The sequence below is a fragment of the Mobula hypostoma genome, chromosome 7 (assembly GCF_963921235.1).
Source record: "Mobula hypostoma chromosome 7, sMobHyp1.1, whole genome shotgun sequence".
Classification (NCBI taxonomy): Eukaryota; Metazoa; Chordata; class Chondrichthyes; order Myliobatiformes; family Myliobatidae; genus Mobula; species Mobula hypostoma.
The window spans coordinates 186,099,887-186,122,965 of record NC_086103.1 but is presented as its reverse complement, the minus strand read 5'-3'; the positions used below and the strand labels follow the sequence as shown (position 1 = coordinate 186,122,965).

At 46.5% G+C, this 23,079-nt stretch overlaps 1 protein-coding gene across 3 annotated transcripts in view; it reads left to right on the top strand.

The window, feature by feature from the left end:
- nup98 (nucleoporin 98 and 96 precursor) overlaps nucleotides 1-22,568 on the top strand; it is a 117,768-nt gene extending 95,200 nt beyond the window's left edge. For all 3 annotated transcript variants that reach the window (XM_063054773.1, XM_063054774.1, XM_063054772.1), the window contains exons 25-33: nucleotides 198-467; nucleotides 1,128-1,285; nucleotides 2,289-2,429; nucleotides 3,586-3,722; nucleotides 6,547-6,768; nucleotides 8,345-8,586; nucleotides 10,193-10,347; nucleotides 16,760-16,871; nucleotides 20,540-22,568. In XM_063054773.1, coding sequence (XP_062910843.1) covers nucleotides 198-467; nucleotides 1,128-1,285; nucleotides 2,289-2,429; nucleotides 3,586-3,722; nucleotides 6,547-6,768; nucleotides 8,345-8,586; nucleotides 10,193-10,347; nucleotides 16,760-16,871; nucleotides 20,540-20,754 — 1,652 coding nt within the window. In that variant the 3' untranslated portion in view covers nucleotides 20,755-22,568. The remainder of the gene's footprint in view (nucleotides 1-197; nucleotides 468-1,127; nucleotides 1,286-2,288; nucleotides 2,430-3,585; nucleotides 3,723-6,546; nucleotides 6,769-8,344; nucleotides 8,587-10,192; nucleotides 10,348-16,759; nucleotides 16,872-20,539) is intronic.
- The last annotated feature ends 511 nt before the right edge of the window (nucleotides 22,569-23,079 follow it).

Below are 23,079 nucleotides of genomic sequence, written 5' to 3'. Positions count from 1 at the left end.
GCCTTGCCCTTTCCAAACTTCCTCTAGCACCTCTGCACTTTTGCCTCTGGTTAATGAACCTAACTCTCTCATAGAACATTGAACTGTGCAGGCCCTTAACCTATGATGTTGCGCCAAACTTTTAAACTGCTCCAAGATCAATCTAACCTTTCCCTCCCACATTATCTAAGAGTCTCAACCTTTCTTCTGTTTTGCAGAGGTTGTGAAGAACTGGTCTCTAGCATGGACGTTGTGCGAGGCAATCTGGGGCAATCTGAAGGAGCTGGACGCCAGTCTCTCTGAGCCAAGCCAGTACGTTCACCAGCTGGAGCGCAGGAAGGCCTTCTCCCGCTGGCTCTCGCAGACAGCAGAGGAGAAGATCGAGGAGGAGGTGGCCCTCTCCCACCACAAGAGCCACGTGGATGCTGTCTTCAGTTACCTGACTGGCAAGAGGATCAGCGAGGCGTGCAAGCTCGCACAGTGTTCAGGCAAGGCCAGCTCAGGCATTGACAGAATTAGGTTTAATATCACTGGCATGGGTTAATATGAAATGTACCGTTTTGTGGCAGCAGTACATTGCAATACATAGCAATGAAAATTATAAATTACAGTAAGAAATATATATTCAATAAGGAGAGCAAAAAAGGGGGAAGGGGGGAATGAGGTAGTGTTCATGAGTTCATTGTCCAATCAGAAATCAGATGGTGGAGGGAAATAAACTGTTCCTAAAATGTTGAGTGTGTGTCTTCAGGCTCCTGTACCCCCACCTCTGGTAGCAAGGGGAAGAGTTCATGCTGTGGATGGTGAGGGTTCGTAATAATGGATGCTGCCACCTTAAGGCCCCTCCTTCTTGTTAGTGAGGAGGACAATTGGACAGGTACTTGGATAGGAAAGGTTCAGAGGAATATTGGTCAAACACAGGAAAATGAAACTGGTTCAGCTGGGCATCTTGGTTGGCATTGTCTGTTTTCCCTGCTGTACTCAAGATTGTTTAAAGTTCCACATTGTTTAATGTCATTTCCAGTACACTAGTGTAAAGGAGAACAACATGATAGTTTTCCATGACGTGACCCTCTAGCTGTGCACGTCACCGAGCCTGCTGCTGGCTAGATGACTAACATGCCTATGTTTGTGTATATCTATTGCAGGGGATCACCGATTGGCCTTACTACTAGCCCAGGTGAGTGGGGCCCCCCCAGTGAGGGAGCTGCTCAGCCGACAGCTTACTGACTGGCACCAATGGTCGGCTGATTCTTTCATGCAAGAGGAGCGGCTGAAGATCTTTGCCCTGCTTGCAGGCAGAGCCGTGAGTATTTTCCACACAGCAGGGATTTTGGCAGGTTGGAGTTCTGGGTGGTTGGAAAGGGGTAGTTCTGAGTTCCTACAAAAGGGAGATGTTTGGTCTAGATCCTGATGTGGACAGTGGTGTAGCATGGCCACAGGGATTCACAGTCGTCTAGTGGTTAGCACAGTGATATTATAGCTTAGTGATTCAGAAATCAAGGTTCAATTCCGGCCTCCTCCGTAAGATGTGTGTACATCCTTTCCATGAACCACCTGGGTTACCTCCGGGTGCTTCTGTTTCCTTCCACAGTCCGAAGACATACCAGTTAGTAAGTTAATTGCTCATTGCGAGTTGTCCTGTTATTAGGCGAGGGGTTAAGTTGGTGAGTTGCTGAGCCAGAAGGGCCTTTTCTGCCCTGTACCTCTAAATAAAAACATAAATAAACATTGGGCAGGGAGGCAGTGAGATATTTCATTTGGACGGGTTGGAGAGGTGGATAATGTAAATGGAAGGATGATGGTTGGTGGGAGCTGGGGGGAAGGTAAGATTGAATCAGGGGTGTAGTAGGATGGGTGAGTGGGATTGGGGGCAAGCTTGGTGGAAGGTGGCAGTGATTGGAGGATTGGGGGTAAGTTCTAATGGGGAATTGGAGAGAAGTTTGGATGGGATAGGGCTGGGGAGATGTATCTGGGTTGGGACTTGGAAGTGGCAGGTATGGTTGGGTGGTGTGATTTGGTGGCGGCGGGGTGGGTGAGGTTGGATGGGGTGGGTGAGTTTGGGTGGTGGAACTTGGAGATGGCGGGCGGATGAGGTTAGCTGGTGTGGGATTTGGAATCTCACATGGGCTTGCCTCGTGGGTGTGAGAGGTGGGTGTGTACAAAGCTTCGGTTGGAGGGTGCGAGCTGTGCTAGACTCCCCTAAGGGCAGTGTTGGTCAGCCAACAATGATGGCCAGGATCTGGGAGTGGGCACAATGGCGATCCCAGGCTCGTGTGTGTGTGTCTGACTGGTTTCTTGTCATCCAGGTATGGAAATCATCAGATGAGTACATCAACGTCTGCGCACAGCTGGATTGGAAGCGCTGCCTTGCTGTTCACCTCTGGTACATGTTGCCTCCCAGCGCCTCCATCGCTGATGCGCTCAAGATGTACACCGAGGCCTTTCAGGTATTGTTGACAGATTATGAGGCAAAGCATTTGCCATCTGTGTGAGTGTGCTCAGCTCCCTGTGGTTGCTAGCTGCTGCTCGTGTCACATTCTAGAGCAGCGTGTGCTCTGGATTTTGTCACTGTGCTGCTCACTGTCCTGATCTGACAGGGCAGTCATAGAACAGTACAGCACAGTACCAGCCCTTCGGCCCACAATTTTGTGCTGACCTTTTCACCTACTCCAATGGTGAAATAGTGAACCTGTGGAATTCATTACCGCAGACAGCTGCGCAGGCCAGGACATTCGGCATATTTAAAGCGGAGATTGATGGGTTCTTGATTAGTAAGGGTGTGAAAGGTCAGAGGGAGAAGGCAGGAGAATGGGGTTGAGAGGGATAATAAATCAGCCGTGATGGAATGGTGGAGCAGATGCTATGGGCCAAATGGCCTAATTCTGTTTCTATGTCTTATTGTCTAAGATCAATCTAACCCTTCCTTCCCACATTGCCCTCTGTTTTTCTCTCATTCATGTGCCTATCTAAGAGTCTGAAGTTTTCTTAATGTATCTGCCTCTATGCCTCTATCACCACCCTGGCAGTACATACCACACTACCACCACTCGCATAAGGAACTTACCTCTGACATCTCTCTCTTCTCTCTCTCTTTCTCCCCCCAATACTTTCCTCCAATCACTTCAAAACTATTACGCCTCATATTAGCCATTTCTGCCCTGGAAGAAAAACCTCTGGGTGCCCAGTCATCACTCGTGCCTCTCATCTTCACAACATGTGATGCTACTTTTAAGAAATTGGATCTGTATTCGTAGATCCCTTTGTTCTACCACACTCATTGTTCCACCATTCTCTGTGTAAGCCCTGTCCTGGTTTGTCCAGGTTTGTGCAACATCTCACACTTGTCTGTGTTAAATTCTACCTACCATTTTCAGCCCATTTTTCCAGCTCTCTGTCATTGCAAGTTTATTGACTAAACCTTCATCTAGATTGTGTATATAATTATAATCAACCCAGTAAAACATTGAGGCTGTTAGTTTAGCAACTTGTACTTTAGGGACATTTTCCTCCCTGGATGTGATGTGTTCGGGTGAGAGGGCGAATCAGGTCAGTGGGAGAATTGTGAATGATAATTCCTGCCTAAACTTCTGGCTGAACTTGCAGGGCAGTGAGGAGGTCGAGCGATATGCACGCTACCCACTCCCACCTTACCTGGAAGACACAAATGTGGATCTGATTGAAGATGGCGTTGTCCCTCATCAGGACATCTGTTACCACTTACTAAAACTCCACAGCGACAGGTACGTGAACCCTCTGGTAAACTAATCTCTCCCTTCAGTTTCTGCTTTGACACTCGGTGTTTGTGAGATTCTGATGTTTTCATCCAAGGTCCTTTCAGAAGTCACGAAAGAGGCGTAGCACTTGTTTCATTGTTTTATTAAGCGTTAATAGAACAAAACCTTCAGGTTCAGAGGCTCAGCTCAGGCCTCACAACCTTGACGATAGTTAGAGGAACAGCAATGAAGAATCCTTCTACATCTGAGTGCAATGGTGTTCCTGAGTCTCCACCCGGGACTTGCATGACTGACAGTCGTGAAAACTGAGAGGAAGCTACCAACACCACCAGAGACGGAGGGTCTTCATTGCTGCCCTAAACACCAGTGGCATAACGGGAAGTAAGAAAGAACAAATAAATCTAAAACAGATTGATAGAGGGCTTGAGAGAGAAGGGCAAAAAGGAGAGAGTACAGCCTTGTGGTCAGCTTTTTGTATTCCAAAGATGATAAACATTTCTTTCAAATTTGCACATAAGATTTAACCAATCAGATAGGTCCAATTCACATAATACAGCACCAGAGAAGCTTCCAGAGATTTCCAGAATCAAATAAATATAACCACTAGGGGACACACTGAACTACTGCATATACATACTGTGATCACCAGGGAACATACTAAACAGTTACATGTATATAAAATGTAAGCAGACAATTAGTTAAGCTATAAAAATATAACAAACAGTGTAATCTAAGAATAAAACTGTCTAATCCAACAGTGCTGTTAATGTGTATTCCACTTGTAAAACAGTTCGCGCCAATAATTCCTGTTGTTAGCGTATTATGGTAGTGAGGTGGTTACTATAAAGCTTTACAGTGCCAACGACCCCGGTTCATTTCCTGCCACTGTCTAAGGAGTTTGTATGTTCTCCATCTGATCACGTAGGTTTCTTCCTGGTAAGAACATAGAACAGTATAGCACAGAAACAGGCCCTTCAGCCCACAATGTTGTGCTGAATCAAATTAAATTAGTTATCCAATGGCAAACTAATCTCTTCTGCCTGAACAATGTCTATATCCTTCCATTTTCCTCACATTCATGTGCCTATCTAAATATCGTTGAAAAATCCCTAATGTTTGTGCCTCCGTCACCACCCCAGGCAGCACATTTCAGGCACCCACCACTCTGTAAAGAAAATAAAATTGCCCCTCACATTTTTTTTTTAATTGCCCCCCTCACCTTAAAAGGGTGCTCTGGTTTCCTCCCACATTGCAAAGAATTGAACTAAGCCATCTCTGACCAACCGAAAGAATCGGGTTTATTGTCACTCATATGTTGTGAAATTTGACACAGAATACTGCAGCAAAGGAACAGGAACAGGCCCTTCGGCCCATTTAGTCCATGTCAAACTATTAAACTGTCTGCTCCCATCGATGCACACCTAGATCATAGCCCTCCGTACTCCTCCCATCAATGTGCCTATCGAAACTTCTCTGAATCCACCGCATACACTGGCAACTTAATTCCATACTCTCACCACCCTCTGAGTGAATAACTTCACCCTCAGGTTTCCCTTAAACATTTCACCTTTCACCCTTAAGTCGTGATCTCTAGTTGTAGTCTCACCCAACCTTAGCGGAAAAAGCCTGCTTGCATTTTCCTCTATCAAATCTTCCCTCACTATCCTAAACTCTAGGGTATAAACTCTTCACCTACTCAGCTTTTCCCTACAGTGCAATACATTAAAATACTTAGTGACAAATATTTTAAAAATTTAATAAATAGTGCAAAAAGAGTAAAATGGTCAGGTAGCATTTGTTAGTTTACAGACTTCAGAAATCTGATGGCAGAGGGGAAGATGCTGTTGCTAAAATGTTGAGTCTGTACCTCTGGTGGCAGCAGTGAGAAGACAACATGCCGTTGATGGTGGAGGGTCCTTAATGATGGAGCTGAATAAATCTACAACTTTTTCCGATCCTGTTCAGAGGCCCCTCCATACCAGACGGTGATGCAACCAGTTAGAATGCTCTCCATGGTGCTGTGGAAATTTGTTAGAGCCTTTAATGACGTACTAAATCTCCTCAAACTCCTAATAAACTTTAGCTGCTGTCGTGCCAGTTTGTTGGGATGGATCCTCAGAGGTGTTGACACCTAGGAGCTTAAAACTGCTCACGCTTTCCACTGCTGACCCCTTGATTAGGACTGGTGTGTATTCTCTGGACTTTACCTTTCTGAAGTCAGCAATTAATTCTATGGCCCATAGCCCTCCCCGCTATTCAGCACATCTACAAGGAACAGTGCTACAGGAAAGAAGCACTCGTTGTCAGTGGCCTCCACCATCCAGACCATGCTGTCATGCTGATGCCATCAGGAGCAGTTATTACCCCTCAACCATCAGGCTCTTCAACTGGAAGGGATAACTTAACTCAGCTTCACTCTCCTCCACGCCGAAGTGTTCCCACAACCTATGGACTCACTTTTAAGGACTCTTCATCTCGTTCTCAATATTCACTTAATTACTTAATGCTTATTTATTGTTACTATTATTTTGTATTTCTACAGTTTGCTGTCTTTTGTACATCTTGTGTGTGGTTTTACATTCTGTGGTGTTTCTTCGTATCTACTGAGAACGCCTACAAGAAAATACATCTCAGGGTTGTATATGGTGACATATATGTACTTAAATTTACTTTGAATGTGAACTTCTAAAGTCCAGTCAATTACTGATCCCTCGAGGACTGGTGTCTCTTCTCCGTTCATCTTTTTCCTGAAGTCGACAGTCATTTCCTGTGTTTTTTTTCTCTCTGAACTGCGGGCTGATTTAATTCACTGGTTCACTCCTCCCCACAGGCATCATGAGCTCCACCCACTCCTCAACCCCAGGACGGTGACGCCTGACCACTTGGACTTTCGGCTGAGTTGGCACCTCTGGGCAGTGCTTCAGGCTCTGAACTACAGCCACTTGTCGGAGAAGCACCAGGCGATGGTGCACACCAGCTACGCTGCCCAGCTGGAGGCAGCCGGACTCTGGGAGTGGGCTGTCTTTGTGCTGCTACACATCCCCAACCTGGAGTGAGTTTGCCCCAGGGGCCATGTGACTCTTTTCCCTTTCTGAAGCATGGACATGTAATCGCTCTCTTTGTGCACAGATTGGGTTACGCTGGGGGTGGGGGGGTACTTTTTACAGGATTGTAAAATAAATTAGGGGGGGTAAGGCAGATGTTCAACACACTGGGTATCTTGGGTGAAAGAGGGGAGAGTCATGGAGTTACACTATCGAAGCTGGCCTTTCGGTCCACCATGTCTGTACTAACCATCATGCCCATCTGTGCTAATCCCACAGGCCTCCAAAAGCTCACCGCCCTTGTGAGGGGCAAAAAAAATCACCTTCACCATTCTTAAGTGGGTGTCTGCAGATGCTGGAAATCTAGAACAAAATTGTCAGGTTGAGGCTTTAATAAGGCATTAGTCAGGCCACATGGAGTATTGTGTGCAGTTTTAAGACCATAAGACAAAGGGGCAGAAGTCGGCCATTCGGCCCATCCAGTCTGCTCTGCCATTTTATCATGAGCTGATCCATTCTCCCATTTAGTCCCACTCCCCTGCCCCTTATCGAAGAAAGGGTGAGACGGCATTGGAGAGGGTCCATAGGATGTTCACAAGAATGATTCCAGGAATGAAAGGGTTAATGCATGAGTATTTGATGGTTCTAGGCCTGTACTCACTGGAGTTTAGAAGAATGAAGGGGATCTCATTGAAACTTACCCACATCCACTAAGACTTTCAGTGTTTGACAGGATGTTTCCAATACTGGTGTAGTCTAGCACCAGGCTCAACAGAAGGATGTCCCTTTCGAGTAGAGATGGGGAGGAATTTCTTTAGCTAAAGGGTAATGAATCTGTGGAGTTCACTGCTACAGATGGCTGTGGAGGCCAAGTCCACTGTGGTATAGTTAAAGCAGATGTCGATGTGCTTGATTAGTCAGGGTGTCAAAGGTTGGCAGGAGAATGGGCTTGGGAGGAGTAATAAATCAGTTGTGCTGGAATGGTTGGATGGACTTGATGGGCTGAGTGGCCTAATTCTGCCCATATGTTTTATGGTCTTATTAGTCTCCCCCTTATAGCTAATATTATCCAATCCAGGCAGCATCTTGGGGACCTTTCCAAAGCCTCCACATCCGTCCTGTAATGGAGAACCAGAACCGCGTTCAATGCTGCAACCTTGACCTAACCTGACTGTTTCCATTGGCTCCAAATAGTTTCGTGGGAGGAGAGTGATGAGGAGGCCCTCTGGTGAGGGTGGTGGCCTTCCTACTTCGTGGTGTGTGTCCCTATACTGAGGGCACCACCGTAGTGTGGTGGTTAGCGCAGCTGTATTGCAGCTTGTGGCATCAGAGTTCAATTCCGGCATCCTCTATAAGGAGTTAATACATCTTCCCCGTGTGCATGTCGGTAACCTCCAGGTGCTCCAGGTTCCATTCACAGTCCAAAGACATCCCAGTTAGCAGGTTAATTAGTCTTGTGATTAGGCTGGGGTTACACGGTGGATTGCTGGGTGGTACGGATGGTTGGGCGAAAAGGCCTGTTGCATGCTGTATCTCTAAATAAACATGAAGATAGATGCCCACTGAGGAGCTGTGTTCCAATAGGCAGCGAGTGACCGCGGTCCGGGAGCAATTGAACAGGCACTGCACGCTGGAGGAGACCGATGAGTTGAAGGAGAAGGAGCAGTTCCTGCAGCAGCAGCTCGGCATCCCGTCGCAGTGGATCCACAACGCCAAGAGCTTGCGTGCTCACCGTAACGGCGACCTCCACAAAGAGGCCCTGCACCTGATTGAGGCCGGCCACTGGAACAACTGTCACCAGCTGGTGGTTCGGCACCTGGCTTCAGGTACGTGGCAGCGATCGAGTCCCTCAGGTGTATATAGTGCTCCCTTCCCCTGGTGCTTTGAGCACAATTCCACAAAGCTTTGCCAGGGAACGAGCTAAGCTCCCGTCTCAGCTACAAGTGGTTTATTATTCCACAGGCGCCAAGATAGCATGGCAGTTCGCACAGAACTATTACAGCTTAAGGCATAGAGTTCAATTTTGGCACCCTTTGTAAGGAAGTTTGTTCCTTCCTGTGTGTGCATGGGTTTCCTCTGGGTGTTCCTGTTTCTTCCCACGGTCCAGAGGAGTTGCGGTTAGTAGGTTAATTGCTCGTTGTAAATTGTCCCGTGACTGGGCTGGTGTTAAATTGGTGGATTGCTGGGTGGTCCTCAATGGGCTGGAAGACCCTGTTCTGTATCTTCAAATAAAATTATAAATAAATCGTAACATTTATTATGAAAGTACATACACAGTCAGTGGTCATTTTATTAAGTACACTGGTATCTCGTTAATTCAAATGTCTAACTGCCAATCCTGTGGCAGCAACTCAGTGCATAAAAGCATACAGACACGGTCAAGAGGCTCAGTTGTTGTTCAGATCAAACATCAGAATGGGGAAGAAATGTGGTCGATGTGACTTTGACCGTGAACTGATTGTTGGTGCCAGACAGTGGTTTGAGCATCTCAGAAACTGCTGGTCTCCTGGGACTTTCACGCACAATAGTTTCTCGGATTTACAGTGAATGGTGTAAAAAAACAAAAAAACATCCAATAAGCGGCACTTCTGAGATTGAGAACACCTTGTTAATGAGAGAGGTCAGAGGGGAATGGCCAGACTGGTTCACGCTGACAGGAAGGTAGCAGTAACACAGGTTGTCATGTGTTACAGTGCATGGTCTTATCTATAAACGGCATGCGAAACGAACTTTTTACTCTACTGACAATAAACCAAAATTAAAAAAACAACAAGCTCGGCCCTGCTGCCCATGTTGGGGGTGGGGGTGTGTTTGTCTTGGTGAGTGATATGCAGGTGAAATGGTCACACTAGGGTTGCCAACTGTCTTGCATTAGCCGGGACATCCCATATATTGGGCTAAATTGGTTTGTCCCATACGGGACCACCCTTGTCCCGTATTTCCCTGCTAAGGTCGAGCATTCCTATGAAACCGTTCATAAGCCAAAGAAGTAATTGCTATTAATTTATATGGGAAAAATTTTTTGAGTGTTCCCAGACTCAAAAAAAAAACCTACCAAATCATACCAAATAACACACAAGACCTAAAATAACATATAGTAAAAGTGGGAATGATATGATAAATACACAGCCTATATAAAGTAAAAATAACGTATGTACAGTGTAGTTTCACTTGACAGATGGGGAAGATTAAGCCAAAACCAATTTGTAGAAAATTGACACGTACACGCATGTGCAAGTCATGTATACGCATGTCACGCATGCGCGCATAGGTGCTCGCGCAAGGCTTCATGGTCATGGTAGTCTTTTTTAGGGTAAACACATGTCCCGTATTTGACTGCTACTTTTGTCCCTTATTTGGGAGTGAGAAAGTTGGCAACCCTAGGTCACGCTGATGAAATCTAACCCACTGTTGTCCCTCCCTGACCACCAGATGCCATCATCAATGAGAATTACAGCTACCTGAAGTTCTTCCTGGGCAAGCTGGCGCTGCCTGAGTGCATTGTCCATATCCAGGACTGGGACACAGCTGGAGCTGTCTTCCACGATTACATCCGAGTCCTGGAGATGGTACGGGGACTTGCTGAGGTGAGCAGTGCAGACGAACGGACCTTAAACACGTTATGGTCTCGAGCTCTGTCGGTAAGCAGAACCTAAAGACCAGGCTGGCATGACTCAATGGGCCAAAGGGCCTATTTCTGTGCTACAGTGCTCTGACTTTGATAGAAACTTGATCAAAAAGCAATGCTGGAGGAACTCGGCAGTCCTGGTCTGACGTGGAAGCTTTGAAGAGGGTGCTCAGGAGTTTTACGAGGAAGCTGTCTACATGAGAGAGCATGTCTTATGAGGAAAGGTTGAGTGAGTTGGGGCTTTTCTCTCTGGAGCGAAGGATGATCAGACGTGACTTGATGGGTGTGTAAGATGATGAGTGGCATGGATCAAGCAGACACCAGAGACTTTCCCAGAGGGAAATGGCTAATACAAGAGGCATTAAGGTGATTAGAAGAAATTATCGGGGTTAGGGGTGGATCTCGGGTAGGTTTTCCCTTGTGCAGAGTGGTGGGTGGATGGAACACATTGCCAGTGGTTGGTGGTAAAGACCATAAGATGTGGGAGTAGAATTAGGCCATTTGGCCTATCGAGTCTACTCTACCATTTCATCATGGCTGATCCAATTTTCCCGTCAGCTCCTGCCTGCTACCCGTATCCCTTTGTGCTCTGACCAAACAAGAATCTATCAACCTCTGGCTTAAATATACTGTAGATCACGACTTGACTCCACAGCTGCCTGTTGCAAAGAATTCCACAGATTCACCACTCTCTGGCCAAAGAAATTCCTCCTCATCTGTTGTAAAAGGACACCCCTCTATTCTGAGGCTGTGTCCTCTGGTCTTAGACTCTCCCACTTCAGGAAACATCCTTTCCACATCCACTCTATCAAGGCATTTCACCATTTGGTGTTTCAGTGAAGTCACCCCTCATTCTTTTGAATGCCAGTGAATACAGCCCCAGACCGTTCAATCTTGGAATCATTGTCATGAACCTCCTTTGAACCCTCTCCAGTTTCAGCACATCCTCTCGAAGATAATAGGCCCAAAACTGCTCACAATACACCAGGTGAGGCCTCACCAGTGCTTTATAAAGTCTCAACATTACATCCTTGCTTTTATATTCTAGTCCTCTTGGGAAATGAATGCTAACATTGCATTTGCCTTCCTCAACACTGATTCCACCTACAAATTAACCTTTAGGGAATCCTGCACAAGGACTTCCAAGCCCCTTTGCTGCTCAATTTTTCTCTCCATTTGGAAAATAACCAACCCTTTCATTTCTTCTACTAAAGTGCATCACTTAACAATGTTCCATCTGCCATATTCTTTGCCCATTCTCCTAATCTAAGTCCTACTGTAGCCTCTCTACTTCCTCAACTGTTTGCCCCTCAACCTATCCTATTGTCTGCAAACTTTGCAACAAAGCCATCAATTTCATCATCCAAGTCACTGACATATGACGTAAGAGGAAGTGGTCCCAACACCGACCCTGTAGACCACCACTAGTCACTGGTAGCCAGCCAGAAAAGACTTCCTTTATTCCCACTCTCTTCTTCCTGCCATTCAGGCACTTTACCCATGCTAGCATCGTGGGGGTTGTAGTTTGTTAAATAGCTTCATGTGACACCTTTTCAAAGGTCTTCTGAAAATCCAGGTATACAACATCAACCTTTGTCTATCCTGGATCCACTCAATCCCATAACCCTTCTTCTCACCATGTCCATTGAGGCCCTGACCAATCAGGAAACTATCAACTTCCGCTTGGCCTCCACTGTAGTCTGTGGAAGGGCATTCTACAGGTTTACTACGCACTGCCAAAAAGATTCCTCCTTGCCTCTATTCTAAAGGTCACCCCTCAATTTTGGTATATTTCAGTGAGATCCCCCACATTCTTCTGTATTCCAGTGAGTACAGGCCCAAAGCTGCCAAACACCCCTCATATGTTAACCCCTTCATTCATGGAATCATCCTCGTGACCTCCTCCTGAACTAAAGTGAATTAGCGATACTTCATGCAGCCTGACAAGTGTCTTATAAGGGCTCAGCATTATCTCCTTGCTTTTATGTTCTATTCCCCTTGAAGTAAATGCAACATTGCATTTGCCACAGATTCAACCTGTAAGTCAACCTTCTGGGAGTCTTGCACAAAGACTTCTAAGTCCCTCTATACCTCTGATATTTGAACCTTCTCCCCATTTAGGTAATGTACACTATTGTTCCTTTTAGCAATGTGCATTATGGATTTCCCAACACTATTCCATCTGCCACTTCTTTGCCCATTCTTCCAATTTGTCCAAGTCCTGCTGCAATTGCATTGGTTCCTCAGCATTTCTACCCCTCCACCTATTGTCATATCATCCACAAGCTTTTCCACAAAGCCATCAATTCCATTATCTAAATCAATGAGGAAGAAATGTGAAAAGTAGTGGTCCCAATACTGGCCGCTGAGGAACACCACAAGTTACAGGCAGCCAACCAGAAAAGGCCCCTTCTATTCCCACTTGCTGCCTCCTGCTTGTCAGCCATTCCTCTATCCATACCAGTATCTTTCCTGCATCGTTTTCCAGCAGTCCAATATCCACTCTCACCTCTCCTTTGCACTTTATGTATCTGAACAAACTTCTGGTGTCCTCTTTAATATTATTGGCCAGCTTACTTTCGTATTCCATCTTTACCTTAATGACTTCAGTTGCCTTCTGTTGGTTTTTTTTAAAAAAGCTTCCCAATCCTCCAACTTCGCACTAATTTTTGCTCTATTATATGCCCTCGCTTTGGCTTTTATGTTGGCTTTGACTTGTCTTGTTAGCCATGATTGTGTCATCTTCCCTTTAGAATACTTTCTCTTTGGTATGTATATATCCTGTGCCTTCGAATTGTTTCCAGAAATTCCAGCCATTGCTGCTTTGTCATCATCCCTGCTAGTGTTTTCCAAACAATTCTGGCTAACTCCTTTCTCATGCCTCTAGTTCCTTGTACTCCGCTGTAATACTGATACATCTGACTTTAGCTTCTCCTTCTCAGATTTCAGGATGAATTCGATATTGTGATCACTTGCCCCTAAGGGTTCTTTTATCCTGAGGTCTCTAATCAATTCTAGTTCATTGCACAACACCTAATCCAGAATAGCTGATCCTCCAGTGCGCTGAACCACGAGCTGCTCTTAAAAAGCCATCTTGTGGGCAGTTTAGAAATTTCCCCTCCTGTAACCCAGCACCAACCTGATTTTCCCAAACTACCTGCATATTGAAGTCCCCGTGACTATTGTCACACTGCCTTTTTGACATGCATTTTCTATCTCATGTTGTAATTGTAGGCCACATCCTTACTACTGTTTGGAGGAGTCTGTATACAACTGCCATCAGCTTTTTTTTATCCTTGCAGGTTCTTGGCTCTATCCACAATGATTCTACACCTTCCAACCCTATGTTACCTCTTTCTAGTGATTTGATTTCATTTGTTATCAACAGTGCAATGCCTCCCCCTCTGCCTTCCTGCCTATCCTTTCCATACAATGTGTATCCTGGACATTAAGCTCCCAGCTATAATCTTTCAGCCATGATTCAGTGATGCCTAGAACATCATACCTGCCCATCTGCAACTCTGCTGCAAGTTCATCCACCTTATTCTGTATACTGTGTGCACATTCAAATATAATACCTTCAGTCCTGTACCCGCACTTTTTGATTTTGTTGCACCATGCTCAACTTTTTGAATCTTAACTTTGCCTCCACAACCTCTCCACTAACTGTTCTGACACACTGGTTCCCATCCCCCTCCAACTTCAGTTTAAACCCCACCGTGTAACATTATCAAACCTTTTTGCAAGGATATTAATCCCCTCCAGTTCAGGTGCAAACTATCTCTTCTGTAAAGGTCCCACCTTCCCTGGAAGAGAGCCCAGTGATCCAAAAATCTTATGCCCTCCCTCCTACACCAACTCCTTAGCCACGTATTAAACCTTATAATCTTCCTAGTTCTAGGCTCACTAGCACATGGTACAGGTAGCAATCCTGCGATCACAGGTCCTGCCCTGTAACTCCCTGAACTCCCTTTGCAGAACCTCATCACTCGTCCTACCCATGTCATTGGTGCCTACATGGACCATGACTTCTGTTTGTCCACCCTCCCACTTAAGAGTGCTGAGCACTCGATCTGAAATATCTTGGACCCTGGCATCTGAGAGGCAGCATACCATCCGGGAGTCTCGTTCTAGTCCACAGAACCTCCTGTTCATGCCCCGACTAACAATTCCCCTATCACCACAGTGTGCCTCTTCTCCTTCTCGTCTGAGTCACAGAGGCAGACTCAATCACCCCTTCAGCCCCCTCAATGATCCAGAGTTCATCCAGTTCCAGTTCCAACTCCTAAACGCGGTGTGTTAGAAACTGCAGCTGGATGTACTTCTTGCAGTTGTAGTGGTCAGAGATACTGGAGATCTCCCTGCCTTCCCACGTCCTGCAAGAGGTGCATTGCAGTATCCTGCCTGTCATCTCTGCCTAGCTGAGCAGCTATAAAGAAGTGAAGGAAAAACTTCAACTTTCCTTTCCTTTCCTTTGCTTTCTCTGAGTGAAGCCTCGAAGAGGTAAAGCCTTAAGATCACCACTCTGACTATGTCCACTCAGACGCTGGCCACTGGGCAAAGCTCTGTTACACTGCCATGAACCACTCCTGCCTTTATCCTCTGGTAGTGGACCTGATTGAAGTCGTCTCCTCTCCAAACTTCCATTGTCCGGATTGGCCTTTGGTAAATGCAGAAACATTAGCTTCCGGTCCTTCGAAACCATGCCAGAATCAAGTGTTTCTTGAAAGTTAAGGTAGACAGTTAAAAAAATTGTACCCAGAGTTGTAATGTTGAATACAGGGAGCTGCGCATTTAAAGATTAAAGGAGATGTATAGAGCAAGTTTTTATTTTGCAGAGTGTTAGGTGCCTGGGGTGGTGGTGGACGACACACATTATCATCAGCCATGATCACAGTGAATGGCGGTGCTGGCTCAAAGGGCCGAATGGCCTACTCACACACCTATTGTCTATTGTCATACATAGTGGAGTTTAAGTCAATGGTAGATAGGGACAGAATCAGTCACTTTTATTCTCACTGATGTATGTCAGGAATTAGTTGTTTTGTGGCAGTAGTACAGTGCAAGACAATATAAATTACAATAAAAATATGAAAAATACTGTGAGAGAATCTCAGGGAAAACTGTGATGCTGAGACTTTTAACATTGTTTATCAGTGAGTTGTTTTGTTCATGTCTCCCTTCTCACTGATTGACACCTCTGTGCCCCATTATTAGGGATAAAGAATGTCGAATTGTCAGGCGAGCAATGTTTTTGCTGCACTGCAGATCGCGGTCTTTCTTGGGGGCTTTGCTATTGCTTGCGTGGTGGGTGGAGGGTGCTGATGCTTTTTGCTGGGGTGAGTGGGTGGGGGAGGGGAGAGTAGGGTGGCTTCGGGTTCTAATATTTACTGTCACTCATTCTTTGGAGTGTTCTGTTTTCGTGGATGCCTGTGAAGAACAAGTATTTCAGGATGTCTATTGTATACATTTCTCTATTAATTGGAAGTATTGAAGAAAGCAAAATAGCTAGTATTCATGGACCACACAGAAATCTGCTGGGGCAGTGGTAGAAGTTGTTCCTAAAACTGAGTGTGTGCCTTCAGGTTCCTGTACCACCTCCCTGATGGTAGCGATGAGAACGTGGTGGTGAGGGTACTTAATGATGGATACCACTTCCTTGAGGTATCACCTTTTGAAGGTGTTCTGGATGCTGGGGAGACTAGTGCCCATGATGGAGATGGCTGAGTTTACAACTTTTTCTGACCCTGTGCAGTGGCGCCTCTGATACAACCAGTCAGAAAGCTCTCCATGGTACATCTGTAGAAATTTGCTGGCGTCTTGGTGACATACCAAATCTCCTCAAGCTCCTAATGGAATATAGCTGCTGGTGTGCCCTCTTCGTAACTGCATCAGTGTTCAGCCCGAGATAGGTCTTCAGACGTGTTGCGCCCAGGAGCTTGAAGCTGCTTGCTCTTTCCAATGTGGACACCCTCTGTGTTCTCAGTGAATGTGCAGGCAATGGAGGAATGGGCTTGTGTACAGACAGAAAGGATTAGTTTAAGTTGGGATCATGTTTGGCACAGACACTGAGGGCTGAAGGGCCTTTTCCTGCTTTATGTAAGTGACCAGTCCTCTGTGACATGTCTCTGCGGCACTGTGCAGAGAATTCCACAGAGCCCCTGTCCTCTACTTGATTCCAACTGTCAATCGTGCTGAGGCTGTGCTGTCCATGGCCATCCCTCCCCTCTCACAGCCTGGGGAGGCACCGGCTGTCAGGGTCCTGTCCTCTGCCCTCCCTTGCCAACCCCAGTTAGGGCAAGCAGTGGGCTGTGTCTCAGTGTGGGGAGGCTGCCCTGTCGGGAGTGTTAACTGCCTGGTATGTTCTGCAGGTGGAGGATCCAACCTACGAACTGGAGAAGATTCACTCCGAGGTGATGTCTCTCTGCAGTCGAATCGAGCTGATTGAGTGTCTCACCGCAAAAGACCGCCTGGCCCAGTCTGGTATGTATTTCATGTTTATTTTGCATTCCTTTAGCACCCTTCCCAACCTCAGTGCCCTCTAGATCGGGTTCCCAACCATTCTCATGCCATCAACCCTCACCATAACTGCTGGGTCCATGGACCCCAGGTTGGGAGCCCCTGCCCTGGATATAAAGTGTGTACAGCGTGCCCACTGTGGGCTGTGTTTGCACTGCACTCTGTACTGAGGTCTGCCAAGGGGCAAAAGGACAGTGGACCAGCAGTGAAACTTCGGAGGCATGAGAAAGAAGCTGACAAAAGTTGAATGACAGCAGAATAGCAATGGCTGGAGTTTCTGGTAGCAGTTCAGAAGCTGCAGGCTAAATACCTCCCTATTCTGGAGGGAGAATGAGGCTTCCACAGCTGCCAAGGGAGCTCAGATATCAGTCTGCTGGAGAGGTAGTAATGGGGAAACAAAGAAATGGTAGACTAACTGAAGTACTTTGTGTCGGTCTTCACTATGGGAGACGTCAGAAGTATGCCAGAAATGCAAGTGTGTGCCATTGCTATTACTTGGGAAAAGGTGCTTGGGAAGTTGAAAAGTCTGAAGATAGATGTTACCTGGACCAGATGGTCTACACCCCAGGGTTCTGAAAGGGGTGGCTGAAGAGATTGTGGAGGCACTAGTAACCATCTTACAAGAATCACTGGGTTCTGGAATGGTTCCTGAGGATGGGAAAATTGCAAATGTCACTCCACTCTAAGAAGAGAGAGAGTCTGACCTCAGTAGTTGGGAAGATGTTGAAGTTGATTGTTAAGGATGTGGTCTCAGGTACTTGGAGACACATGATAAAATAGGCCAAAGTCAGCATTGGTTCTTCAAGGGGAAATCCTGCCTGACAAATCTGTTGGAATTCTGTAAAGAAACAACAAACAGGATAGTGAAAGAAGAGTCAGTGGATGTCCAAGAAAGAACGTGCTTTCATTGGAGAGGGTCCAGAGGAGATCTTGAGAATGAAAGAGGAGCCCTGGGCATCTACACTCTGGAGTTTAGAAGAATGGGCGGTGGGGGGGGGGGGGTGTTCTCATTGACACCATTGAATATTGAGTAGATGGGGAGAGGATGTTTCCTATATTTGGGGAGTCTCGAACCAGAGGGCACAGCCTCAGAATAGAGGGACCATCCATTTAGAACAGAGATATGAAGGAATTTCTTTAACCAGGTATCAAGATTGTTTAATATCATTTCCAGTACACAAGTGTAAAGGAGAATGAAATAATTGTTACTCCAGATCTGAGGCAGCACACAAAACGCAGTAGTAGGGAAGAAAACACAGTTCTATAAATACATAAGATACATGTATAAATTGATTCTGTGTCAAAGGCAGGAGAATAGGGTTCAGAGGGATAATAAATCGACCATGATGGAATGGTGGAGTAGGTTCAATGGTCTGAATGTCCTAATTCTGCTCCTATGTCTTGTGTTAAGGGATGAGTGGATCTGAGGAGAACCTTTTTCACCAGAGAATGGAGCCCACTGTAGAGTGGTGGAAAGAGTCACTTGAAGTACTGTCAACAGTTTTGGGCCTCATATCTCAGAAAGGATGTGTAGTTATTGGAGGAAGTCTGGAGAAGGTTCATGAGGATGATTCCAGGAATGAAGGGGTTAACATACGAGGAGCGTTTAGCAGATTTGGGCCTGTACTCATTGGAATTTAGAAGAATGCTGGGGATCTCATTGAAAGCCACCAAATGTTGCAGGGACTAGATAGGGTGGATGTGGAGAGGATGGTTCTAATGGTGGGGGTATCCAGAACAAGAGGGCACAGCCTCAAAGCTGGGGGGGCAACCTTATAGAACAGAGGTGAGGAGGATTTTCTTTTTATAGATATAGCCAGAGTGGTGGATCTGTAGAATACTCTGCCACAGACTGCAGTGGAGGCCAGGTCCATTGGTCTATTTAAGGCAGAAGTTGATAGCTTCTGATCGGTCAGGCCACCAAAGGATATAACAAGAAGGCAGGTATATGGGGTTGAGTGGGATCCGGGATCAGCCCTGGTGGAGTGGTGGAGCAGACTAGAGGGGCTGAATGGCCTAATTCTGCTCCTGTCTCTTGTGGTTTTATGGTCTTATCTCTCTGTTCAGCATGGACTTGATGGGCCAAATGTTCCTCTTTCCATGCTTTGAGTCTGAGAGACCATCAATATTTGAATCTCATCTTGCTGTCCTGCCTGGGGCCCAGCTCTATTAAACTTGCACGCAGAGATGGGCATTGTATAGGTGAGGCTGGAGGGTGGATTAACTTAAACACCAGAGTTTTTTGCCAATGCTAGAATTCCAGAGTAACGCGCACAAAATGTTGAAGGAACTCAGCAGGTCAAGCAGCGGCTATGGAAATGAATAAATGTCGACGTTTTGATTAAAGTTATCAGCCGGAAACATCTACTGTTTACTCCTCTAGCATGAGTAGAGGACATCCTAACCACTACGTCACTGCTTGGTATGGAAATTGCACTGTGGCGGACAGGAGGCCTCTACAACGAGTAGTCAGAACTGCCCAATGCATCACTGACACCAGCCTACCTGCAGTCAAGGAAATATACACAATAATGTGCCTGAAAAGAGCCAGTAACATCATGAAGGATCCCACACTGTCGATGTGTGCACTGTTTGTCCCACTCCCATCAGGGAGGAGGCTAGGTAGCATCCACACCAGGACTACCAGACTCAAAAACAGTTACTTCCCCCAAGCAGTAAAACTGATCAACACCTCTACCCACTAACCCACCCCTCCACACCCCCAACCACCACTACTTTATCATTTCCTGTCAGAGTCACCTTATGTACAGACACTCCTGTGCCCAGCGTCACTTTATGGACACACTGTCAATCTGTGTATATAAGCTATCTTAGTATTTATATTTGTTGTGTTTTTTTATTGTTCTGTCTTTACCTTATTGCATTTTTTTTCTGCTGCATCAGATCCAGAGTAATAATTATTTAATTCTCCTTTACACTTGTGTACTGGAAATGACATTCAACAATCTCGAGTCCATAGATGCTGCCTGACCTGCTGAGTTCCTCCAGCATTTTGACTTGCTTAGGGACACGTCTCTCGCATGCTCCCCCCCCCCCCACCCCAGTCCATCTATCCAACGATCTCTGACCCCTACCATCAGTCAGGAGGTACTGTAGCATTAGGACAAGGACTGTTAGGATGGGAAACAGCTTCTTCCCCCAGGCTGTAAGACTACGGAACTCCCGGCCACCACCCAGGTCTCCTCACGTGAAGTGTCAGAAACGTTATTCTATTTACTTAACTTGAGTCGCAAATGAGACAACATTCCTCTGGAACAAGATTCTCAATAGTACATATAACTGACACACATAACTCAAAGTAATATTCGTCATCTTTTCATGACCGTGATTGCTCTTGTAAAATTCTTCTATAGAAGTGGTTTGCCATTGTCGTCTTTAGGCAGAAATTTGTTGATTTTGTTAATTTATTAGTGATAATATTGCTTCATGAGTGGTGGGCCTGCAGGTCACTCTTGGGCGTTATGACATGGCACATAATGATGAATATTACTTTGTGTTTTGTATGTTATATATACAGTGTTGTGCACCTTGTTCCACAGGAACATAGTTTCATTTGACTGTATACGTATATATGGTCGAATGAACTTAAACTCTCTGTCCCTCCCATGCAGATATGGCCAAGCAGGTTGCCAACATGCTACGCACCGTGCTTGGTCTGCAGCACAGCGTGGAGCAGCCCGGAGAGCCGACTCCCACCTTCCAGCACATCCCCCTTCGCCTGCTTGCCCCCTGCATCCGTCAGCTGCCCATGCCCGAGGACTACGCCCTGGAGGAGTTGCGGAGCCTGACCCGGTCCTACCTGCAGGAGCTGATCGTAGGGCCATAGACTTGTCTGCTGTCCATCAGCCTACCAGTCCACTGCTGCCTCTTCCACCACATGACCGTCCGTGGGGCTGGACAGAGACCTGTGTGATCCTGAACCTCAGGAACTGATTCAGCACAGTCGCTCAGATACTTTTACACAGACAGCATCCTTGGAGTCGTGGACACGATTGCCATTTCCCAGTTACACAGAGCTGAGGCCTGGTGGGACTTGTTTTAAAATTTATACATTCTTTTCTAAGCCGAGGACAACTTCTCAGCAGTGAACCCCTCCCGCTTTCCAGGGCTGTTTAAAACCCAACTAAGTGAGGTGTTGCTAGCAAGGAGTCAGACTGACAATAAACTTTTTTAGCTGTTCTATACAGATGCTGGAACTGCCTGTATTCATATTGGTGTGCGAGGCTCAGCACGTGTGTGCGCTCTGCGTGTTGGAAATCTAACCCCATCCCTACAGGAGACGAGGCCCCTCACCCCCCGGGGGTGAGGAGAAGCGTTGCTCTGGTGTAACTGGGCTCACAGCTGCGAGGTGTGGCAACTCAGCAATGGCCCGGAACTGCTCCATTCAGAAAACGCATCTCTTCAGCATCCATGCCAGGAAACCGGAGACCTGCTGAATGAGTGAACAAGTGCTGATCTGTTCCTCAGTGACATTTGTGTTTGCTGGAATCTGCGTTGTACCTTTTCAAATTCTGTCATGTCCTTTCCGGGCTATTTCCTCCTCCGCACAATGAGGGGAAGCGCCTCGCTTGCCCCAGGCATTCATTAGGGTGCTTCCTTCAGCCATTTTATTCCCCAGTATCACAGGCACAGCTGAGGCAGTGTGTGTAGCAATGTCCAGAAAATCACAGCCGTCAACCCATCCCTGTGCTTGTCTCAGAACCCAGGGGCCTGCACTCCTCCCTTGTCCTTTGTCCCCGTCCCCTCTTTGGGAAAGGATCATGGGTTTGGAGAGGGTTTCAGCCCAGCAGCTTGCTAACAGACCAAGACCTCCGCCAGCAGTTTCGTAACAGTTTCAGATATGGGTCCTCCCCAAACCCAAGGAGTTGTCCTGCAGCAGAACCTGGTTGGGCTGGTGGAGAGACGAAAACTACGTGGTCACTGCCAGCCAGCTGACTGCTGCGGCCAAGTCGAGGCATTTATATTTGGGACTAATGGTCAGCTGTAGATATTTCCCTCTGGAAACAGTGAGGACTCCCTAGTTGGGAACTGTTGCTGAACTGTAAATACAGGCTGCATTTAAATCACTGACACAGGATCTCTGGGAGCGAAGACCCCCCCCGTAAACTGTGATCGACCCAATGCAGGTAAACAGGTGGTTGGGAGGATGCGGACTGTGGGTCCACGCGGGGAGTGCAAGGGCAGGGGAGGAGTTAATTTTGAAGCACAAGTTGAATCCTTGGGTCATTGGAGTTGGGCCTGAAATCACCGTGGATATGCTCCATCTGCCATCTCCTTGAGGAAGCATTCTGGACCCTGTGTGGATGAGAAGTCTGCTGTTAATGCAGGCACAGCACAGGTCTGCTCCCTGGAGACTCTGGTCGGGACCTTTACCAAATCATCAGTCCCTGGCTAGCCTTTGAGGGGCGGGGGGACAGGGTCACGTCAGCCTGGGGTGGGGGGTGCTCCTCCAGCTGAGGGCTTAGCCAAACACCTCAGCAAGGAGGACAGTCAGTGCATCAGCTAACGTCCCTGTCCCTGCATCGTGTGTGGGTTCATTTCTTGCACCAGCATGCATCTGCTCCTCTCTCCTGGCTCTCCGGTTTCGGGGATGTGTATCAAACGTTTTTAAAATGATTTGTGAATAAAGTGAGTTCTCAGATTGTTAGCTTTTGTTTTGAATTGTTTGTGGAGTGGGAGTGACATTACTTGTATTACCGATACAACGCAGAACAAGCTGTTCCAGCCCTTACCCAGTAACCCATCAATTTAACCCTAGCCTAATCATGGGACAATTTACAATGACCGGTATGTCCTCGGAGTCTGTGAGGATAGGTCTCTATCAGCTTTGCACATCTGGACACTGCAATTTTTCCCCTTTCTTCTTTACGGAACTGCTCAAGCTCTCTCAGATTGCATGGGGATTGTGAGTGAACAGTCCCTTTCAAGTCCAGCCACAAATTTTCAGTTGGGTTGAGGTCTGGACTCTGACTTGGCCACTCCAGGACATTAACTTTGTTTTTTAAGTTTTTCCTGTGTAGCTGGGGGTCATTGTCTTGCTGGAAAACAGATCTCCCAAGTTGCAGTTCTCTTGCAGACTGCATCAGGTTTTCTTTCAGGATTTCCCTGTATTTTGCTGCATTAATTTTACTCTCTACCTTCACAAGCCTTC